This window comes from Mesoplodon mirus (genome assembly GCF_964341445.2).
Source record: "Mesoplodon mirus genome assembly, chromosome: 17".
In the NCBI taxonomy this organism is placed as follows: Eukaryota; Metazoa; Chordata; class Mammalia; order Artiodactyla; family Ziphiidae; genus Mesoplodon; species Mesoplodon mirus.
In genome coordinates this window covers 3509618-3527587 of record NC_138993.1, presented here as the reverse complement: position 1 = coordinate 3527587, position 17970 = coordinate 3509618, and the positions used below count along the sequence as shown (strand labels likewise).

The 17970-nt window shown below is 37.0% G+C and overlaps 1 protein-coding gene across 3 annotated transcripts in view; it reads right to left on the bottom strand.

Moving 5' to 3' along the window:
• The window catches only part of NUP58 (nucleoporin 58), a 35126-nt gene that overhangs the window by 3846 nt on the left and 13310 nt on the right, over positions 1 to 17970 (bottom strand). The window contains exons 7-13 of one of the 3 annotated variants that reach the window (XM_082602211.1): positions 16843 to 16908; positions 16349 to 16523; positions 12940 to 13019; positions 10607 to 10725; positions 10102 to 10184; positions 6963 to 7164; positions 1453 to 1551 (exon numbers count right to left, since the gene is read on the bottom strand). In XM_082602211.1, the coding sequence (XP_082458337.1) occupies positions 1453 to 1551; positions 6963 to 7164; positions 10102 to 10184; positions 10607 to 10725; positions 12940 to 13019; positions 16349 to 16523; positions 16843 to 16908 (824 nt within the window). Of the gene's footprint in view, positions 1 to 1452; positions 1552 to 2137; positions 2658 to 6962; positions 7165 to 10101; positions 10185 to 10606; positions 10726 to 12939; positions 13020 to 16348; positions 16524 to 16842; positions 16909 to 17970 lie in introns of those variants that run through there. The other 2 variants (XM_082602213.1, XM_082602212.1) reach the window with 2 other exon arrangements.

The window sequence follows — 17970 nt, the reverse complement described above, 5'->3', positions numbered from 1 at the left end:
GCTTTACTCCTTTGCATAAGACTTCTGGAAGAACCAGATCAATTCTGAAATAAAACATTTAGATCTACTTAGACTAAGCTTATGACCCATCCATCATTTTTAAAGAACAAAGCCATAAAAAACAAGATCATATTAGTACTTTCTCTCCCAAACGGACTAGAAATTTCAGTGACCATTCAAGTATGATTTTAGTCGAACAGACAGACACATATCTACTTAAGGATATTTCATTTCGGGAAAAAAAAAAAGACTAAATTCATAAATAAGCAAGGCACGCACAACAGTTTAAATGCAAAGTACCACACAGTAATTTTACTCTGCTTTCTGCGAAGACATTCTCACTTACGGAGTTTACCACTGGAACCCTGCGTGACTACACAAGGGTCGTCACCCTACAGCTACTCAGGAAGAGCAGCCCCCTGCCACAGAACCAGCAACGCAATGCTGAGAAAGTGGAAGGGGAGCAGCAAGGCTTCTCTCCTGACAACACTATGGTCACAATTTAAACGAAGCACGTGTCTTCATCATCAAGAGGGGAATTTGCCAAGTGCTGGAAGACTGGTTTCAAGTGCTCAGAAAATGAAATCCGATTCATCTTCAGCTACTCTGCAACAGCTTATCTAAAATACTGAGCCTGACAGTATTATTGCCCGTAACTCTATGAAATATGGCGACAAACTGGAATATAGATCATAGGAGTTACGCTGTCTGCCATAATCCTAATAATCCCTATTAGAGTGTAATATATTACATAACCATAATAGTTTATAGGCTTTCCCTCTTATAATGATATATTTTAATGGAAATAAGGGAATCTTATTCGTTACATGACAATGCACCTGTCAAAATACAATCAACCTTCAATTATCCACACCAGAGAATTGGGAATGCATTTGTATTTAGCATGTTTTTGCAGAAGACTTACCGTACTAGTTAGAGTTAACTTATGAGTCTACTGAAATAAACTTACTTGCCCTTGTATACAAGTATGCATAAAGGCAAATATGCCAAAAGTGCTCAGGAATGGACAGAAGCCAAGTTGTTCCATTTATAATACAATTATCTCCCCATTTAAAGTGTTCATTTGCAGAAAGAGAAGATGCTTAGGAGAATGTATGTCCAGGAGTAGTTTGGACTCCAACTCATTTTTTTTAAGTTAATTTAATAAAACTAAGTAATTTTCAAGTTCATATTTTAGCATATTCCTTTGAAAATATGAACATTCCTACCATTTGATTTTTAATACGTTTTTATATTTACTATTCAGACATGAAATGATTTTTTAAGTTCTAAATCTAACACTAGAAAGCACTGATTATGTTTGGAGAATCCTTTTTTTGCCAGATAGAACCTTAACTTCCCGAAGAGCAGATCCTCTTAGAAGTGTTTACAGGCTGGTAGCAATTCAAATGTATCACAGTCCAATGCAATACGAGAAAAGTTAAAGTGTACCTCCAAGGTTTGAAGAACCTAGGCCACTTGACTGCAAGCCAGTGCCAATACCTGAGCCGAATGGCGCTCCAAAACTAACTCCCAGAGATGGCTGTGGCCCTGGTATAAAAAAAAAAAAAAAAAAATGGGGGGGGGAAAAAAAAACAAATTTGCCTTACTCTTTCAAGATTAAAGTTACTTTATGAAATTATTTTTTAAAATGAACAGTGATTACTTTTAACAAATTCTATTTGCTAAAGCTTAAGTTTTCAGGATGTCTCCCCAGCCTAATTTATCTGTCCCAGCTGATTTACCTATCCAAAAATAAATTTAAAAAAAATTAACTTGTTCACACTAGACAATTAAAAGAGGCTTACCACATGGAAAGATGAGTGTTAGTTTAACCTACTAAATAATTTGAAATCTTTAATGTATTGTAAATTATAGTTCTTTTAGTTTTACTTCCAGAATGGTTTTAGATCTCTCCACTTGTTTTCTGATAAAACTAGTTGCTGTATTCAGTAAACGTTTTTACTTTTTTTCTTTTTAAAATAAGCTCCTTAACTGTTAGAGTCAAGTCTCAATTGATCAAAAGAGACTGACACTAACATGCAAAACCATCATGTTACTTAATAAGAGTAAGTACCAAAAACTAGGCATGATTTCTTATAGTAAATATAAATGATATATAAATAAATAGATAAAAAACAAGACAATGTTTTATTTTATTAAATTTATTGTTCATCTTAAAGCAAATTACACAGTAACATGACAATTCCAACTTGTTCACAAAGAGTGATAACTGAATTCTACTGTTAAGCTCTGCTACATTACACCACTTATCACCTGATTAAATAAGATAGAGAATGAACATTTACAAAGGCACCGCTGTGTACCTTGACAGATTCAATACATTCAAGATTTCAATTCAGAAGTTTCTTTCCAACATCTTGGAAAATGTACTCAGATGCAGAACGATTAGTCATCCTTTTCCCATTTGTTACTTTAAAGATTTTGGCTGAGTTTGTTTGGCAAGAATAGCATCAAACTTACTAGCCTCTCTTTTTTAACTACCTTTTTTTTTTTAACTAAGCAGAATACAAAAATCTATAAATCTCTCATATTTGATAAATAATTTATGAAAATTATTTGATAAATTTCATAGTACAATCTTCAGTCTTGTCTTTTTCAAGCACAGTGATCAGTGCATCTCAAAGTCGAGGGAACTGCCAAAGTAATATACAGATTGATATTTAGACTTCTTAAAGAAATCAAAGCCTTCAAGTTGTTCAATGAAGAATGAGGTTTGTATATTCAAAAAGGTAGTGTAAAATTATAAAACATTAAAGAAAAAAGAAAGAAAAGAAAAAAGAAACTAAGGAACTACATCTTGCTACACTGGGACAGAAACTGGACTTTCCAAATAGCTTCTACCCAGAAAATAAAGGATAAGGACTAACAGCAGCCAGAGCCCTTACACCACTATTAAAAAATAAATTAAAAAAGATTTAAATTTTTACATCCAGTTTGAGATCAATTTGAGAATAAAATACCTGCCTAGCAGCTCTTTTGTAAAATGTTACTACAGGAAAAAGAAACTAAGCATATTACCCTCTTATTTCTAATGAGAGTAATATGTAGAAAACACACGTCCAGTTTCTTTTAACATTGAGAGACTTAAGTGTCACATGTTCACAGGAGGCACTGCTGGTGGAAGACCCTAGAGCACAATGCACACCACAGCCCTCAGCCCTACAAGTCCTAAGAGTTACTCAAGTCACATGCTTCGTGTTGTGTGCGGGTCTGCTTTTAAGAGCAACTCTAGTCATTAAGATTCAGGATCCAGGTAATCAAGAACTCTAACGATGACAAGACTTTCCATTGCACAACAGGTACATGATATTTTGAGTTTTGTACCTTCACACAAATTCTGAAGGCAACATCATTTATAAAACTAGTAGGCAAATGTATAACATTTTTAATAGTAAAAACTCATGATAAATATCTCCCATGCCAAAGTATCAGCATATATTACACTCTGGCCACCATATAAATTATTTTCACTATTAGAAAGCAGAATCTACATCCTTCAGGCAAATGTTACGTAAACAATTCAAGAAATTTGCTTTAAAATCTGAATAGTCGTTAGTCATTCAATGAGAGGCTCTTAGTTCCATAAATAAAACCAAGTTAGTAGTAACATATCCCAGTGATTGCCCAAAGTGAAATCTTCATGTAGAGTAACATTTTACAAAAGTTACTGAATAATATATTCACACACAACAAAATCAAGTTTAGCACTGTAATTCGTATTTTCCAGAATAAATTCTACTTTCTTAAAAGTAAAACTGCATTCACAGGAAAAGGACTAAAGTGCTAAATTTTTTTTTATAATTTTCAATGATCACTCAAAATACCTAATGTCACTAGCATGGTTATTCCTAAGTCATATTTTTTAAAATAATAATTTTTCTTAAAAAACAAAAAATGTCTTCCCCAATTTCAAAAATTTTACTGATTTAATGGGGAATGTCCTTTGGTTATTAAATATAACAAAATCATAAAACCACAAGAAACTAAAATGAAGAAGTTTCCTATTTAACACTACACCTTAAACGTCCAAACCTACACTAAAAGCTAGAAAGTAGGAATTCCTAACAAAATGTCTCAGCTCTCCTTAAAAACAGCAGCTAAGTCACATGAGAAAAGTCTTTTTATGTAAACATCAAGAACTTTTAAAATTGTCAAAACACAACAGCAAAACTTAATCCCAGTACATTAGCTTAAAACAACCTATCCTAAGTTAAAATTATACCGAAAAGCCTAACGTAAATGTCTTAAGCTTTTTAAGAGGCTTCAGAAGCACTGGTGGACAAGTGTACTCCAGATCTACCATCATGTAATCCACATATGATGCTTATTTCATACATAAATAGCCTGCGGAGTTTTTCATCAGTTCTCTTCAGCCTTCAGAAGCAATAACCATAAATCACACAGGCCTAAGTTCTATCATATATTTTTTTCATTACAAGACATTGAAGAAGGATCAAGAAGTCACTTATGTCCATACTTCCACCTCCAAGAAAGACTACACAGAAAGCACCTTCAGAAGGTATCAGCCTAAGAAGCTGTCTGCTTTTTTACATAAAAAAGTCAAGAATCCATATGCAAATAGAAGCAAAACCCCCCTGACAACTCAAACCTTGCACACACCGACAGGGCTGTATAAAAACAGCACACAAGCCTCACCCAGATTCATCTAGATGGTCTTTAAAATTTGTTACTGGCACTTAAAAAGATTTAATCAGTCACAGGACAGAAGGAATAAGTCACTGGGTACGGAGCACAATGCAATAAAGAGGGGCATTTCTAAATGGGCTGCATGCATCTAACAGAGCTGCTGCGTCTCAGGCTAGTGGTGACAGGACTAAAATAGCTAATCCTGACGGGGAGAGACATAAAGGGATGGGCTGTGGAGCGTGCGAGACCTTTAGAGAAACAAGTGGGAAACAAGAAGACAATACAAAATGATCGCTATTGTTTAGCTTCTCAGTTCCAAAAATCCATACAACTCAAAACGAAAACACTGTAAGACTGTTTAAGTTAATAAATTACAATTCCTGCCACCTGATTAGAAAGCCCTTATGTGGGCTTCACAACTGCAGGGAATGTACAAGGGAGTCAGTTTCCCCAAAGCCTGGTGAAAGTCCACAAAAAATTAAAGCATGTGAGCAAAAGTCTCTTCAAGATGATGACTAAATTCAGCTAATATTCTCCACCACCACAGAGAGCAAAGACCGTTATCTCTGTTGTTTACCTTCATATCCCTGGAGCCCAGCACACAGGCGGCACTCATATAGAATGAACATATTTCTTCAGATGCCCATGAGCCCAAAATGTGAGAGTGAAAACCTACAAACCCTCAAAACTGCCTACGTAACAAAGTGTATAAAACAAAAATCCGACAGGTGGTTCCGCCTCAATTTTAGGTGTACACCGCAGAACATAATTAAATTCCCTTACAGCATAGCAGTTTAGTTAACTGACTTTTCTCAAGTTTTACTGATTAGAATAGAAATCCCTTATGTTTAAAGAACACTTAACCAAATCCCGCTTCTCTGATCTATTTTAGGATTAATATTAACTCTAAAAAGTAAACTGGTACTATAGTTAGTTTGATTAGCTGGGTAAATAAATCATGAGAACTGATGATCGTCATTATGGGGTTGATTTGGTATCTATCCATCCCATAATGACCTGATAGGAACCAACTCCATAGTGACTTCTTTTCCCTCTGTAACTGGAGAACACAACCCTATCCTCCAGCCAGCTAGAGAACTACTACACAGTCCTTATGTCAGCCTCTATTCACATGGGTCCAGCCATGGAGCGTGGAGGGTTTGGCACATAAATCCATCATCAACCATTTACTAATGGTAAGTCAATTCTGTCATCTCCAAACGTGAAGAACAATTTTTTAAACTGCCAATAGTGAAACCCAGAGAATGCTTCCCTAGTAGAGGCAGCCTGAACGCAATCTAGAGATGTACGTTTTTTACTTTTTTGTACTATAATTTACTACTGGACTATAAGGAACTCTCAGAAACACACATGCTATAGAATAATAAGCACTACACAAAAATTTATGAACAAGTAAAAAAAAAATCAGTATCCATTTAGACTATATTTTTCTATGTCACACTTCAAGCCTGACAAAATAGGGACTGCAGGAGTAAAAAGATAAGTAATCATCTCTGAAAGACACAAGACCAAACTAAACACTGCAGAACTAGACCACAAAAATGTTTCTCTCATAAGAAGTGAAATTAAACCAAGGACTAAAGTTATCTGCGTTCCAGTATCTCACCAGTTATTTTCATCTGCTCAACCTCCCAGCTCGTACTTCTTCATGTATAACCCAAAGCATCTCATATAACATTTTTTCCTGCTCTCGCCTCTGTTCTGTTCATTTTGAAAAGGTACAAACAATTCTAGCATGTACCTTCTTCCAAATTTGGTTAAGAAGGCCTGTTCTCCGATCAAACAAACCTATTGATCTTCAACACACCTTCAGTCGATAAAGACATACTTCATCCTGAGTGTGGGCATTCTGTAACCACTGCACGTGAGAGCACACCACCCGTCAGCATCAGGTACGAAAAACGCAACCGATGGCTGGTTTACCTCTGACTTTAAAACAATATACAATACAGTCACAATTTTAGAATCTGTTGCTCTTAAATGTAATTCAGTAGTGAAACACCGTGTTCTAAAGGGCATTTATAGCAATACAGCAAATAACATTAATTCACAATATTCAGTATCTAATTGATGTATAATTATTGCTAAGACTACCCTGCATTTTTATCAGGTGTATGTTTATAACTGTGTCCATCACAATTTTTAGACTGTTTTGGAACAGCTACTCATAGAAACCTCTTCAGCGCTAACAGGAGAGGAAGACTCATGAAAATGCACGGAAATGCTCTGCATGTGAACAGTAAGAAGCTATAACTGGAATGCATTCAGACCTGTAGCAGGCTGCTGCTGCTGTGTAAGTGTCGCAGCCATGGCAACGGCTGCTGCGTTTGGCATGTTGCTGAAAGGGGTGGGTCCAGTAGTGACTCTGGGCGCATTCTGCCACTTCTTGGCTTCTGCTCGCCTGGCTTCAAACACATCCACAGCATCTCCCAAGAACATTTTCCTGTAGCCAAGGTACTGTTCTTTGAGCACCTACAGGAATGAAAAAAAGAAAAGGTCAATCAAGTTTTGTGCTGACTTGGATAATGTAAGGATGAATATAACCATGAAATAAGTTAGCAAAGACAGATCAAAAACACTGCCAACATTACACACTTCATCTAACCTTCAAATCAGAAGGATTTGAGCGATGGATCGGAGCGTTCTATCACACCTTTGTATACTGTCTTCCCTGTTTTAGTCATATGTCTTTACGATCAACTGCCTAACATATTCTGGCTTCAGGAGGCCCCCTTTAAAATAAGTTAGCTAAGCTTTTAGACAAGCAAAGTAATATCTAAAATTCCATCTTAAATTCCAGTTTCTCATGAAAATTTCCCCTCCAAAGGCCAAACTTTGGATAACTTTTAGATTCAAAGAGCTTAAAAAAAAAAAAAAAAGCCCACTAAATATATATTTGTTAAATACCTTTTTTATCGGTATATATAAATAAATAATAAAAGGCATGGGTGACACATACTAAAATAAGACATCACCTAAGCAGAGAGAGTTTGGAGGGTGTAAAGAGGGCTCTTACTTGATCAACATTGTTTATTTTACAATGAGAATAACTCATGCTGAGCATATGTAACCAAACTGGGGGGAAAAGAAAAGAGAGTTTGTAATTTCAGAGTAAGAAAGAAAAATTACCAAGTTCATAAAGTGGGCTGGATTACCCAATACAACATTTGCCTTAATTAAGGTCATTAATAGGAAGGATTGTTTCACCTTAGAATTATTAAATACTTTAAGGGTTTAGCTTAGTTTAGATCAGTTTTATATTACTTTTGAAGAGACGTAGGATTTTCGTATTTCCAACCTGTTCTTAGCGGAAATTAGTAAATGTGAGGCTTTGGGTTGTGACAGGTATTTCCAGCATTTGAGAGCTATCGCCTCCTTCCGTGTGGACGTCAGTGTATCATGCTCCAGTCCCAAGCTTTCCCACCTCTGCAACGTATGCAAGTGGGCCTGCCGAGAGCTGGAAACTGGGGAAATACACTCAGAAGTGGGTCTGTGACATCAGAAACCACAGCTTACGAGAACAGATCTCCCCCAAACGCATCCTCCCTCTTTCTGTACGATTACAAGCACATACCATGCAGCGTGTGACATCAATAGCCCATAAATTCTAGTTCTACTTCAGATAATGGGAAATAATGACCTACCTTAGAAACTTAAGACATTTAGTTTAAAAAAAAAAAAAACAAAAAAAACTGACACCAGCCATGATCTACAGAATTAATAAAATTTACACCTAATTTTGTTAATGTTGTGGAGGCCTGGCTGATGAGGTGGCTCAAGCCTGTCTCAACAGGCTATCTGTGTTGTTAATAACACCACAAAAGGAACAAAAAAAAACCTCTTATAGGAGGTGAACAAGTCTAGAAATTACAGTTCACTAAACGCAGCTGAAAATAAGTATCAAATCTGATCATGGAACATCCAATCCTTTGGTTCTTGGGATGTGTATTAAAAAAAGGAGTAGGTCAAAATTTCAGATAAAGTTTATCCAACATGAACTGGAGCTTTTTGTGCAAATCTCTGTCTCGTTGTATTATGGCCCTGTTACCAAAAAAGGTAGTTTTCAAACCAGAGGGAAGAAACTGCCATTGAAAAAACATCTATATTTACAAATGATGTGTCTCAGATATCCTTTAAAATACTCCAGGGAAATCAACTGTACTTCAATAAAAAAAATTTTTTAATAAAAATGTATTAATTAAAAAAAAATACTCCAGGGGAAAACAGCATGTGTGGAGAACTGATAGAACCACCTCAGCAGGATCCTGATGACGGCCCACGCTGGGGGGTGGGCACCTGAGCATTCAGTATACCAGTGCTCTACTGCTGTGTATATTTGAAAACTTTCATAAGAAAACTTAACGGGAAAAAAACATCTGCAGAACAAAGACTTCAAAGTGCCAACAGAGAATCACCTTTAGCACTTGAAAAAACTAAACACTAATTACAGACAAAGTTTCAAGAGAATTTAATAAAAATTCCTCCTTTAAACCTGAATTATTTTAAAGATTTGGTTTAAAATTTTAAATCTATTAAAGCAACAGGTCTGAAGTGTGCTATCACTTCAAAGATGGTATGATTTAAGAGGTTCACTTCAAAAAATTCTATTACCAGGCATCAAATTAAAATAAAAAGGAAAAGACTGGTAATCTCCATGAAATTCTATTACAGTTAAGAATGTATTTAGACTCAGGTTTGGATGCTTTGAATTTTAAAGGTTTTCTCCGACTCTACGTAACTCCAAGAAAGACTTTTAATTATATTTGCTTGATTGGAAGAAGTGTAGGTATGTTAACATTTCACCCAAATAATTTCTAAAAATGAACATATTACACAAGGTTCAAAATATTCAGTGACAAATTATTTTATTTTTATTATTTTAATAAATACAGTTTCCTGTGTTTAAAAGGGACAAATGTTGTTAGCAAGTTTTTTTATGCAGGGATCAATAAACATTTAAAACACACATAAAATTAAAGCAGTGAGACATGATTTTGCTACTAAGACTGTTTACTTTCTAAAGAAATAAAGTAAAAGACATGGAAACAACCCAATGTCCAACAGAAGACAACGGGTTACACAAACTACGTACACACATGCAGTGAAATCCTGACTACTAAAGATGATGGTGAAGAAGTGTGTGTATGAACGTGGAATGTGGTTCACAATGATGAAAAAAGTTAAAATAACAGAGTGCATAGGACACTTGGATCTTTTTTTTTTTTAAAGGTCTTATCCATGGTTGTGTCTGGGCATGATTTGGATTATTTTAGTTTTAGTCTTTTTCACTTACATATAATTTTAGCGATTTCTGTAATAAGCATGGATACTTCTGTCCTATGAATGAACAAATAAATACTTCACTTGGGTGTAGATGTCCAGATAGATGAACAGGCAATGAGAACTTACCTTCACATTTTCATGAATAGACTGAAGTTGTGCAGCTAAAGCTACAAATGTTTGATAAATTTTCTGCATAGCCATTGACAAATCTATAAAAGAAAATCATATTATCACACAAATATGTATACGACACAATCGATATTATTTTTCTATTACTTGAGTCCAATTTTTGGTACCGTTAATGTATAGGATGAATAAACTATACCAATACTTCCATGGATGAGAGAAGACAGCAGAACAGACTGAGAGAAGGATTCCTCCATCAGTAATCTGGGGGGTGGGGGGGGTGCCCTAGGACATCTGCCCATTACATCATAACAATTCGTAACAAAGCATCTTATATTTATAGGAAATAAAGATCTAATCGAGGACTTTTAAGGAAATTGTCTTATGGCAGTTTAAGACAACTACTAGTCATAATCTAGAATATCGACTATAGAACAACAGCTTAAGCTCTCTAACTGAAACAATAGTGCTATTAAAGAAAAAACTACCACGGAAAGCATGTTACCTTGAGGGGTGATGTGCGAGTTACTCGCTTGGGTGGCGAGATGATTTTCCAGCTCTTCAATCTGTTGCCTGTACTGCTGGAGCTGCACCTCGAACTGCTGAACCAGGATTCTGAAGTAGCTACGCAATGACAGTTACCAAGTCAGGGCACAGTTTGAAAACACTGTTTCCTTCATATTCAAAATTCCAACAAAAACATGCCCCTGTTTAAGTAGGGCCTTTGAATTAGTCTGATGACATAATGTATCTTTAAGTGACAGAGGTATTATTGAAACAAAAACCCAAACTTGTAAGTTATCAAGGTATCAAAAATAGATGCACAGCCTTACTCCAATCATGAAAAAATACCAATTAAGGGATAATCTGCAAAATAACTTAATACTCTTCAAAAATGTCAAGGTCATCAAAGAAAAGGAAAGACTGAATAAATGTTACAGATTGGAAGTGACTAAGGAGAAATAACAACTAAATCCAGTGTGAAAAGAATCCTAGAACAGAAAAAGTACATTAGTGGAAAAGACAGTAAAATTCAAATAAGTTCTGTATTTTGGTTAATATAGTACCAATGTTAATCCTGTTCTTGATAATTATACTATGATTATATGTAATATGTTAACAGTAAGGGAATCAGCTAAGGGATATAAAAAAATTCTTTGTACTACCATTTTCCCAACTTTTCTGTAAGTCTAAAATTCAAAAGAAAAAGTTAAAAAAAAAACTGTTCAATTGTCAACTAGATTTTACAGCCAAATACTTATAGTTCTTATGTTTATAATCTGAAATACTATTGATATTTAAACTGAAAACACTACAGTGTGCTACAGAAGGAGTATGTAATTATAATCACCATTCTGATAAATTTAACAAGAAAATGCTAGAAAGATAAAAAGGGACCTTGAATAGCACAAAACGCAGGCTGAACATGACTCCACAAGAAAGGGGGAACTGTGAAAGCTTTCCCCAGTGGAAAATCACACAATTCAACCCATCTCAGAATTATCTCTGACGGCGGCACGAAGAACAAGACAGCAGAATAAAATACTGAGGAAGCCCAGCGAAGGACCACATCCCATGCTAATCTGAATAAGATAACAGGAGTATCACTGTCATTGTCCATTTCCTGATTCTGATCACTGTACTATGGTTATGTAAGAGAATATCCTTATGTTTAAGAAATACACTCTAAAGTACTCAAGCATTAATGGGTATCATGTCTACAAACAACTCTCACTGTCCAGGGGGAAAATGTATTTACACATATGGAGAGCAAGGAACAAAACTACAGTAGAAATGTTAACATGCAGGGAATCTGGATGGAAGATACATGGGAATTCTTTGTTTCATTCTTGAAACTTTTTTGTAAATCTGAAATTATAATAAAGAGAGAAAAAAAAAAGGGTGAGGGTCCAGGAGTCAAACAGACCCCTACCCCTCAGCAGCTCAGGATTCCCCCCTTCAAGCCTCAGGCTCCTCATCTCTAAGACTGGAATGTGAGAGCTGTGGAGGGTTTGTGGGAAAGCAGATACAGCAGGTGAAGTGCCAAGCGCGCTGCGTTGCATATGGCAAGCATTTGAGAATATCAGCTATTACTCTCTTGCACAACACAGACAAGACGTATACCACAGGCATGGAAACCACATGAATATACAAGCTGGGTACAGGCGGGTTTTTCAGGTTCACTTATCTACACTTTGTAATTTTTCTTCCTGAAGATTTATTATGTATGCAAATAAAAGTTATGGAAATATGTGAAAGAGTTAAACTATACTTAGTATGCCCTGTTTAAGGAATGGACTATCATAAAGTATTTTTTAATTGAAAGTCCTTATGGGTATAATTGTAAGTTTCTACTATCTGCACAATGTAATCAAGTAGAATAGACCCTGTAAGGAATATGAAGTGCAACTGCATAATAGTGGGTAAAACCTCAGACCTTAGCCTTCACTTACCCTTCAATAAAATGGGGATGATATACCCTCTCAGAGTTATTATGAGAATTAAATTTAAAAATCCACATAAGGTGCCCAGACTTGCTACAAAGTAAACTAAAAATCCCTACCCTGTATACTGTTTTTACTGTTCTGCTTTTTTTTTTTTTTTTTTGTGGTACGCGGGCCTCTCACTGCTGTGGCCTCTCCCGCTGCGGAGCACAGGCTCCGGACGCGCAGGCTCAGCGGCCATGGCTCACGGGCCCAGCCGCTCCGCGGCATGTGGGATCTTCCCGGACCGGGGCACGAACCCGTGTCCCCTGCATCGGCAGGCAGACTCTCAACCACTGCACCACCAGGGAAGCCCTGTTCTGCTTAAAAAGAGAGAAACATTTGTTTAACTTACTCAGCAGGAGCTGTATTTTCATGTTGGAGTCCAGGTGGTGTTTTCTGGGTTCTTAAAGCTATTTCAGCATTTTTTAACTCCTGATATAATAGAGGTTAAGAAAAAGAAAAAGCCAATTAAAAGTTAGGCTAAAAATACCAACTACCTCTGGACTGAACTTCAACGATGCCATTCCTGGAGCTTCATATGCTGTGAGAACTTATGGATGAAGCCGCTTTACAAGGTGCTAAAACCTCCTTCCAGGCAAGACAAACTACACTTTTAACAAACTTTATAATAAATTTATGGTCTATTTTAAGAAACCATGGATTCCTGTAGGATTTGTGAAGTCAATTCATCCACAGTTAAAGACGGTGTTACTATTTTAAAATCTGTAATAATACAACTACAGAAAACACTATTTAAAAACAGCAAGGCAGTAGTCATAACCGTGAGGCTGACGACAGCAGCAGTTGCCAGGCCGGGTACTTACTTACTGTGCACCAAGCCCTGTGTTACGGGCTCTCCTTCTATTATCAGGGTCACTCCTCAGTAACAACTCTATAAAGTGGGTGACGAAGTGACAGACACATTAAGTAATATGCCCAAGGCCACGGGGCTGGAAGACCCAAGACCTGAGTCTAGGGGCCCCATGTTTTATGCCTCACACACTTAACCTCCCTTCCACTCCTCTTCAGGGCCACTCTTATCTTCCAGCCAATGGTGTTTCAAGACTCATGATGCATCTAACCCACTTACGCTCCATATTCCTATCATTTCATGGCTCCTGCAACCTCTATTCCAACGTCTATTTAATTTTCCCTTATTTAAAAAGGAGTCTCTTATCCTCACTTGACGTCCCCTGCAGCAACTTCCCGCCCTCATTTTACTGCCCAGCTGTGAAGTCTCTAACGGTCTCTAACTGGCCCTTCCACCTCCGTGTGACCCTCCACCTCAGGCTTCCGTCCTGTGACTCCGGACACGGGCCCAGAGCCTGGACTGCCCAGCGCCGAGCCGCGCCAGGCGGGGCTCCTGTGAGGCTTACCGGCCCGCGGGTCCTCCAACGCGCCCTCTTCCTGCCTCCGCGCCGTCCCGCCACCCTGCCCCTTCCTCGCGGCCTGGGAACCACGGCCGCAGCTCTCAAGGCTCAACTCTGAGTGTGCCACTACCGCTCCATCCTGCTCCGGAGGGGGGCTGGAAGCGCCCACTGAGCCCCCTGCGCTCCGTCACACCTTGTCCCTGGAACACTTACGCGACTGCTTTAGCTCACTCTCCCGAGGACACGGTAAGTGTCTTGATCCCAAATGCCAGAGGAAGTGCGCTGCACATAACAGATGCTTAAAAAGGTTCTCTGAATTTGTGGACTCAGCAATATAACTTCAACGAACCACGTGGCACCTGCCCTGCCCACAGAAAACATTAAGCACGCGACTTATCTGAACTCTTAAGTGATGGCCCCCAGACGGGGCATGTGAAAGACTTCACTTCCGTAAGGTTCTGGTCTTCACAATCTCAACGCTGCTCCTTACCTCAGAATTGCTTTTATTTCCCAGAAAGGCTTTCTTTGAACAAAAGGTTTTGGATTTAGTAAGATGGATAACTCCTTCACTAAGGGAGTCAGAATGTTTCTGTTTTCAATTGCCATTTCACAAGACTGTGGGTACAGCACTAATTCCTGTGTATTTGAAATAAGAGAAACCACAGAGCAAACCCCTGTGAGTTCTCATATAAATTTCCTCAACTCAACTCAGAGCCGTTTTCCCTTAAGGGAACTCTCGACCCCTACCCTCTTCTTTCTCAATCTTTGAGCATTTCCCTCAGCCCACCAGACTTTAGTACTTTGGAGTCCTTTTGTCTCTGAAAGACAAGTCTGGTTATGTGACAAGTGTGTCACAAGTGCTTGTGGATGGAATCACCCAGTGTGAGAGTTACAATGGTTCCCATTCTTGTGTTCATTTTTTTCCCTTGAGTTTGCCTCCGCTATTACTTTGATAATGACCTCGTGCGTGTAATTTCATAAAAATTTCACACATGAAATTTAGAATTTCCTATAATGTTTAATCAGAGTCAAAACACTCTCCACAGTCTAAAGGCTTAAGTAACATTCTGTTCCTCCTAGGAAATACATATCTGATGATAAGGGAAGAATAACTGGGAAGGAAACATGGGGGAATACTTTGTTCATATTTAACCAAAGAATCTGTAAGTGACCAGGAAACGTAAAAGCAGACAATAAAGCCTTTGAATCCTCTTTAAGTATCATAGTTTAGATTAGCTTTTTTTGGTAACACATTTATTAAAAATGTCATAAAGTATTCTCCAATAGTTGACTTAAAGACACATAAGCAGGTACAAACTTCCGGTTACAAAATAAGTAAGTCCTGGGGACATAACCTACGGCATGGTGACAACAGGTAACAATACTACACTGTATACCTGAAAGTTGCTAAGACAGTAGATCTTAGAAGTTTTCATCTGAAGAGGAAAAAAAATTGTAACTATTTGTGCTGATGGGTATTAATTAGACTTCTTGTAGTCACCATTTCACAATAGACACAAACATTGAATCATTATGTTGTACACCTAAAACTAATAACGTTATATGTCAATTACATTTCAATAAAAAGACACAAAGCACTTTAAAATTTTCTACTTAAAATATTATCACTTAATTTATGAAGAGCATAGCACTCTGATAAACCCATTAAAAAGGCATATCACATAAAGTTCATTAACAGATCAGGGAAAACTTTAGGGAAAGATTTCTAGGTTGCCATGATCAGATCAAGTATACTGTATAACTGTGAAATATAAAACAAGTAAATCATCTATCATCATTCTTCCACACTGATGTAAAGAAGATATTTTACGTTATAATATTATACCACCGGGACAAGAAGCAAGTAGACATTAGTGACAGAAGGTATTAGCCTCATTACCATTTTTATTAACTAAGACCTAACGAAACTAGCAAGTCACTGGAACGTAATATCTATAAAGCATGGTATAATTTATATTTAACCACTGACAGATTAAAAAAATGTGTTTTTCCCTCTTGTATAATAATTTAGGCAGTAGGCACGCTTATGAAACAAAGCAGTCCGGAGCATAAGCTCTAGAGTTGGATTACCAGGGTCTGGATCTATGCTCTTAGAAACAAAGCTCTCTGTCTTCTTGTTTGAGGGAATAGCAGTACCTACCTCATAGGGCTGTTGTGAAAAATCACTAGGTTAATATATCTAAATTGCTTAGAATACTGCCTCATACACAGTAAGCACTCAATAAAACCCAGTAACTATTAGTAATTTAAAAGTATATGCGCTACACAGTTTTCTTATAGCATGTCTGTATGAAACTTCATAATTTTAAAAAGACCTATTTCTATTTGAAAAAAAATAAACAAAAATCCTACAATAAAATGACAGTTTACCTGAGCAGTTTCTATTTTCAATTTGTCAATATTGAGAGTGTTCCTCTGTAATCCACTGGCAGCCAATGACAAAAGCTGCTTCAGAGCTTTAATATCTTCCTGCACTTTAAGCATTGCTTTTGAAGACATTCTACTAATTTCTTCTTGGACTTGTTTTTGTTCCTTCACAAATTTCCTAAAAAAAATAAATAAAACTGAGTTTTAAAAAAATACACCTTTGGTTTTATAGAGAAAAAAAAGTAGGCTGGTCAGAGTTTTAAGTCCAGGTGTTTTAAGAAGCAACTATTAAAAATTCACCTAAAGTTCACAGAATGGCAGTTACAGAATTTAAATTCCTTTATTTATTTAATTCCATTGTCCTGCGTTCTCCCTGATTTCTAAAAGCACCCCGATGCTCCCCAAGTTAAAACGCTTAGGAGGAGGAGAGGGTCCCCCTGAAACACCGCCCGGCACTCCAGTCTGATTCATCTACTGATGACACCTCACATACTTACTGCAGGTTGTCCACGTCCTGGCAGATGACAGAGGGTAGAGTCTCATCCTTCAGCGCTTTACTATCCCTAAGAAAGATGCCACAGGCGCATTAACACCAGAGATCATAAAAAGCTGAAGGCTATCTGTATATTTTCTTTGGAGAAATGTCTCTTTAGGTCTTCCATACCTATAGCTGCTTCACTGTGTTGTACAGCAGAAATTAACACAACATTGTAAAGCAATTATACTCTAATAAAGATGTTAAAGAAAAAAAAGCTGACCGCTGAGTTCTACAACAGTATGTGTTAAGATACAAGAAAACAGAGCAAATATTCCCCATTTACAGTCTTCTTGGATGATTTTGAAATTCTTTATAAAGAACAATAAACTTCGTGATCTACAAAATAACTAACAATTCATCTGACATGGAGGTTTCTTTTCTAAGGAGATTGGCATCTATTATAATAAGCACACGTAGATGCATTTGACTAAATGTTTAAGAACAAAATAAGAAAATACTACAGACGGGATGAAATATTAATCTAAGTTCCTCCAGCTCAAAAATTCCATGACTGACTTTTCTTCAGTTCAAAAATATTACAGCATTCACTAAAGGAAGTCTGCAAAACTTCTCAAAATGAGCTGCTCACAATATTTTACAACTTCAATCTGTTCTTCAACAAAATAAGACCTAGGAGTAGCTTAAAGGATTGATGACTATTTAAGGAAGACAGCAATAAATGAAACTGGGCTGTAATGGTGGGAGCCCCAGATCTGTACGACTTCGGGGACATAACCCCGGGCAAACGGCAGGCTCTCGCTGCCTCCCCATTTATGTAACAAATACACACAAGATGTTTGGGAGGCGGGAACTTCGTCATTTACTTACAAATGCTTTATTTAGTGTAATAGAAATTATGTGAGAATACAATCGGCAAGAAAATAATGATCTTCAAATGTATACATGATGTACATGGAGGTTATTCTCCCTCTTCAACAACAGTGAATGGTGCTGGGACAGTGATTTATATATGAAATAAACAGTATATATACATTTTTAATTTGTATATATAAATAAGAAGTGCTCCAAGAGTAAAGTTCCATGAGTTGTTCAACATTTACTAAGTTAAAAAGACACATACATATAT